This window comes from Aplysia californica, unplaced genomic scaffold, assembly GCF_000002075.1.
Source record: "Aplysia californica isolate F4 #8 unplaced genomic scaffold, AplCal3.0 scaffold00029, whole genome shotgun sequence".
Lineage (NCBI taxonomy): Eukaryota > Metazoa > Mollusca > Gastropoda > Aplysiida > Aplysiidae > Aplysia > Aplysia californica.
The window spans coordinates 2,217,782-2,223,395 of record NW_004797299.1 but is presented as its reverse complement, the minus strand read 5'-3'; the positions used below and the strand labels follow the sequence as shown (position 1 = coordinate 2,223,395).

The window sequence follows — 5,614 nt, the reverse complement described above, 5'->3', positions numbered from 1 at the left end:
CACACACACACACGCACACACACACACGCACACACACACACGCACACACACACAAAGCTACTCACACAAGTAAACAAATACACACACGCGCGCGCGAGCGCATGCACTTTGACACAATTATACTCACACAGAACTCACTGACCCACACAAATGAAAAATATACAGAAGCTACCTTCTAGAAAAAGTGAGTGATCTCAACTTTCGAGAAACTGTTATTTTTAATCTAATGATCCTAAAGCTGAAATAAAGACTAATATTAGATCTAAATTATAATATGTACGCGGGATTTTGTCTTTATTACATGTGAAGCGAATTACATTGACAAACTAAAAATTACACCATTGTAACGAAGAAAAGCTGAAAAGGCAGCTACAGCTATTGTTTACCCATATTGATATGAAATCGTAGGTCATGGAAAACTCGTTTTTGGAATAGATTTTGTACTCTGACTGTAGTCGCTTCTTCAGCTCCTTCTTCGCGTTTTCGTTCGCCTCCGATTCCGGGGCCAGGTAAATGTTGCAAAAGTTCGCCTCGCACATGATGGCACAAAAGGTCACGGCAATCACCACGGACAGGGTGAAGTGAATTCTGGAAAAGAGACGATTATTGTACACGTTTGTAATACTGTGTTGTCGGCAGGCTGTTCAGATCTACTAAGCCCATTATGTGGAATAGTTTCATCGTAGTTTCTTAACCTGTAGTATTGGTTGCTTTCGCTCGAAAAATATTTGGTAATAATTCAAATTTTAAAGAAAAAAATATTGATAATAAAAGTAAACTTAAGTAAAAGAAAAACCTCTCATAACCTAGGTGTATTGTTAAAGGAATAAAAACAATATTTCTTTTTCCCGAAAAAAGTCCTTTTTGGCTGTGGAAATTTGGTTGCTTTTAAGGACACGCGGGCTAACCCAGATTTCGGGGGTTTCTTGACCTACACCAAAAGTGGACATTGCCCTACCTATAGGAGAAGTTTGGTTTCATTGGTGTGTATACTTGTTTCGTTATAGACAAACTCTCCTTGTCTCTTAATGAAACTGAACAAGGGGCGAAAACTTTACCTTCGATTTTCCCAAAACAGCATTGTTCGAGATAGCCCCCTTGTGCTTCAAAGCGACCATTTAATTTAAAGAACTGACATTTTTAAGAACTTGGCTTTAGTTATTTTAAAAGTTGAATTAAAAAAATTGATTTGAGCAGCTGCGTTCACTGCGAATTCCTTGCTGACGAGTTGAACAGTCCAGTGGGCGAACAGTTATAAGCAGAAAACTGGTTTAAAAAAAAGAAGAAAAAAAGCAGGACACACCTTCTGGTTCTTCCACAACACCTGAAGACACTGCTGTTATTTAGGGATTTAAAAAAAAGAAGAAGAAGAAGCCCGTTATTCGTCCACCTTTTTAGAATATAATATTTTCATTATTGTAAACATAAGAAAGCAGACAAAAGCATACATACATCCTATGAACTATGCAAATTGGTGTTTCTGATTTCTGCATAATTGTTTAAAATGTGCTGTAACACTGCCTATGGTCTGAAGCTGATCGTTCACAATATTACGTGTCCGCTTCGTCTTTAAACAGTTAAGCTCTCGGGCGGACGTGGCAACTGACTCTTTTTAATCTCACCCCTATCTCTTATTGAGCTGGAGAGTCCAGAAAGCTTCTTAGCGCGTCTGCTCGTCGTTTGAAAACGTCAAACTTGTCATGAAACTCTTCAGCGACAAAAGACTGAAGCACAAACCAATCACAAGCGCCATTCATCCTACATGGCCGACCGGGAAAAAAGACGCGGCAAGCAGAAAGCGAACCAGCCATCCGACTAAACAAGCCAATTAGTCAAAGCGTAAGTAAGCCTTAGACTGCCTGTTTAGCCACTGATCCAGAAACTAATCATCAGACTACGGACATGATTATTGTACTTAAACCTAGAGGGGCAAGACGACAGGTTTGATATTAGCGGAATTATCTTTTTGTTTTGTTTTGGCAGTTTTCACTACTTTTTTCCCGTGTTCATATGTGCTTTAATAACTCCAGGAAGGCAGCACCACTTATATTCAGTGTTTGTTGATTTGGTGTTTTAAAAAAGAGAAAAAAATAATGATGTATTTTACGGACGTGGGTTAGAATCTGTCTAGGCGTCTATATTGCAGTAGTTAGGCATATTACACAAAAACACAGAGACCCTATCTCCGATTGTCCACTGGGACATGGTATCACTCTCAGCCCCAGTTGGCCTTGACAACAGACATGATGAAAACAGCCTGCCTCTTGAATGACCTACATTGTGTCGATGGTGTTGTAAAAGACATTTAATTTCAATTCCCATCTATCTATCTATCTATCTATCTATCTATCTATCTATCTATCTATCTATCTATCTATCTATCTATCGATCTATCTATCTATCGATCTATCTATCTATCTATCTATCTATCTATCTGGACAGTCTGGTAAGGAGATGCAAGAGAGAGAGGGATGGGGCAGTAAGAGAGAGAGAGAGAGAGAGAGAGAGAGAGAGAGAGAGAGAGAGAGAGAGAGAGAGAGAGAGGGAGAGAGAATGTGAGAGCATGTGAGAGAAAAAAAAGAGGGAGGGGTGGACACATACATAGAGAAGCACATGAATAAACAGAAGGGAAGAGGCGAGTTGGGATAGGGGAAGGTTAGTGAGACAATACTTGTGTTGGGACAAACTAATTCACTGCGACTTCAGACTTGTAGTTCTCCAATCTAACTTGAATGTGAGATGATTCAAACGATTGACTTTGACTCCTTCCTCTGGCGGTCCCCTCTTCGATTCAGTCCATTTCTTTTTATTTACGTTTTGTAGAGGTTGTGCACACCCATAGACACACATTGCAGCATTTCGGATGCAAGCTGGTTCAAGCAAGGTCAGTATGAGCTGATAAAGATACAACATTTTTGTAGATAAACGGAGAAACTCGATAACAAATAAATTATTTAAAAAAACCCACCTCCCTAAATGGGTATTGAATTCATGCCTTCTGCGCGCGACAGCAAGGTGCCTTACCCTTTCACCAAAGACACCGGTTCTGTTTAATTCAGCCGCACGGAACAACTCCATTCATAGCCCGCTCATACAAACACTGCCAAGATAAGTTCCGCCCAACAATTGATTCTTTGTGTGCTGGGAGAGCAAAAGGCGCAAAGCTCTCTATCTATTAGTACCATGGCAGATGATGAGGAACAGAATTCAAGTAAACAATGTTCAAGTTTGAAGTTGTTTACATAACAACAATACAACAATGCATGTTGGCGTTTACTCTTAACGAACTAAAAACACATTGCAGTGCCAATAATGTATTAAAGTGAAATTTAGACCCCCCCCCCCCCCCGTTCGTTCTTATTTGACCTGGCACGCACACTCTGGGTTTCCACTCTCTGTAGTGTTAAATAACATTTGGGTAGGCGTGACGTCATGTTCGGAAAACGCGTTAACCTCATTTCAAGACTGGGGGTCAAATTTAGCTTATGCCACCAATGGAATAACATCACAGTGGACATTCAGGTCAACAACCAGAGGCTTGAGACCGTACGCAGCTTCAAATACATGGGCGCAATTGTGACAGACGAAGGATCAAAACCAGAAATAATGTCCAGAAAAGCAAACTTCAGCAGCAATGACCAAGTTAAAAACCATCTGGAATGACATAAATATCACCATCAGATCAAAGATCAGACTGATGCGTTTCCTGGTCAAGTCAGTATTTTTGTATGCGTGTCAAACCTGGACCTTGAATGCAGACCTTGAAAGGAGGATCAAAGCTGTGGAGACGAGATGCTTCCGTAAAAACCTTGGTATCTCATACAAAGATCACACCACAAATGATGAAGTCAAACAACGAATCAAAAATGGAATCTGACCATATGCTGACCTTCTCACTCTAGTCAGGAAACGCGAACTGCAATGGTATGGACACATCACCTGTTCATCAGGCCTTGCCAAGATGATCCTGCAAGGCAGCGTCCAGGGAAAAAGGAGTAGAGGCGGACGGAAGAAGAGTTGGGAGGACAACATTAAGGAATGGACAGGCCTGGAACCCAAAGACACGCTCAGGAAAGCTGAAGACCGGAAGGAGTGGAGGAAGCTGGTGGCCAAATCTTCAAAAGGGCCCAGACGGACATCCAGTCTACGCGAGAGGTGAAGGTGAAGGTGAAGGATCAATGTAATGGTAGTAATGAAAAGCAAAATAGACACTTGATAGTAATAGATAGCGCAAATTTCCACTCAACAGCAAGCTCTAAGACCTTTTCAATCTATATTATTACCCCAGCAGACGTTATGGCATTAGGAAACAATCTCAACTTCCTTGAAAGAATACCGAGCAAGCTGCCATTGTACAGGCTCCAAACACACTAACATACTGACACTTCTAAACGTACACGAAACAGAAGTGCAGTTTTCTCTCAAAGGAGCCATCGATAAAAAAGCAGAGAAATTAAATGACAGACTGGATAAGCCAGAGTGATCGGTGTCTGTAGTGTAGCAGTCAGGCGCTTCACCTTAACACGTAGAAGACCCGAGTTGGATTCCCGTGTGAGGAGAACTTTTGTCGAGTACCCCAGTCTTTTTGCTGGAAGGTTGTATCCCTTTCAGCATGGGTTGGCCTTGGCATGCAGGACGGGTCAAAGCCTGCCCGGTGAATGACATAATTTGTGTCGATGGGGTCGTAAAAGCTCTCAGATTAAAAAGGAAATCCCGCACGATATAATAATACTAGTTTGCGTTGATAAAGAACGAAATGCTTTACGCCTAAACAAATTAAACTCTTTCATCGACACACTGTAGATAAAAGAAATAGGAGGCAGACTACTTTGATCCAGCAAGTTAGAAGCAACCTAGGCAGAATAGGAATTAATATGACAATATACTCCACTTGGGAATTGAACTCATGTCTTAAACGTGGAACAAAGAAGAAGACAGCAGCTCATGCCTCGGTCTATAACAACTGAAACGACGACGAAAGTCTAATACTTATTATTTAAAATAGCCTTTACTTTCTCGCTTCGCTGCACGGGCTAAGTTAATTACTTTTAAATTCGTTTAACATGCTGTAATCAAAATGTGATTGATTAATTGAAAAACGTAATACAGATTATTCCTGGTGTTCAATGATTTTGTTTCTGCTTTAGATCTTTTCTTCGTCGCTTTTCTATTTCCATTCCATTATTCAAAGTGCTTTGTTTTGAGTATGAGTAAAATGTGACAGAGGGGATAGCTGACAGACAGAAACGGACCGAGAGAGACAGAGAGAGAGAGAGAGAGAGAGAGAGAGACACACACCGACAGACAAACAGACAGACAAACAGAGACAGAGGGATGGAGAAAAAACAACAGTTCTGTGTGTCCCTTGTACACTGCTTCATGAACAAACTGATAAAAGAATACATTTTAATGTTCATGCTTGGAAACTCCTGAAAATAATTGGCAAAGACAGTTTAGTAGATTGACGCTGCTATAGGGTTTGAGCGACCTCGTTCTAATCCCCTCTAGACTACTGCTCTGCCGTGATCTGATAAAACGCATTTTCTCAAAATCAAGGTTTCGAGATAATCGCGATTTAGTGGAGTCGGTTTTTTTTTCTAATTAAACAAACAAA

The 5,614-nt window shown here is 40.7% G+C and overlaps 1 protein-coding gene across 1 annotated transcript in view; it reads right to left on the bottom strand.

Annotated features, from left to right (window-relative positions):
• LOC101854691 overlaps positions 1 to 5,614 on the bottom strand; it is a gene marked incomplete at its 3' end in the record, with an annotated part of 17,367 nt that overhangs the window by 5,316 nt on the left and 6,437 nt on the right. The window contains 1 exon segment of the mRNA XM_013091028.2: positions 387 to 588. Within this exon segment, the coding sequence (XP_012946482.1) occupies positions 387 to 588 (202 nt within the window).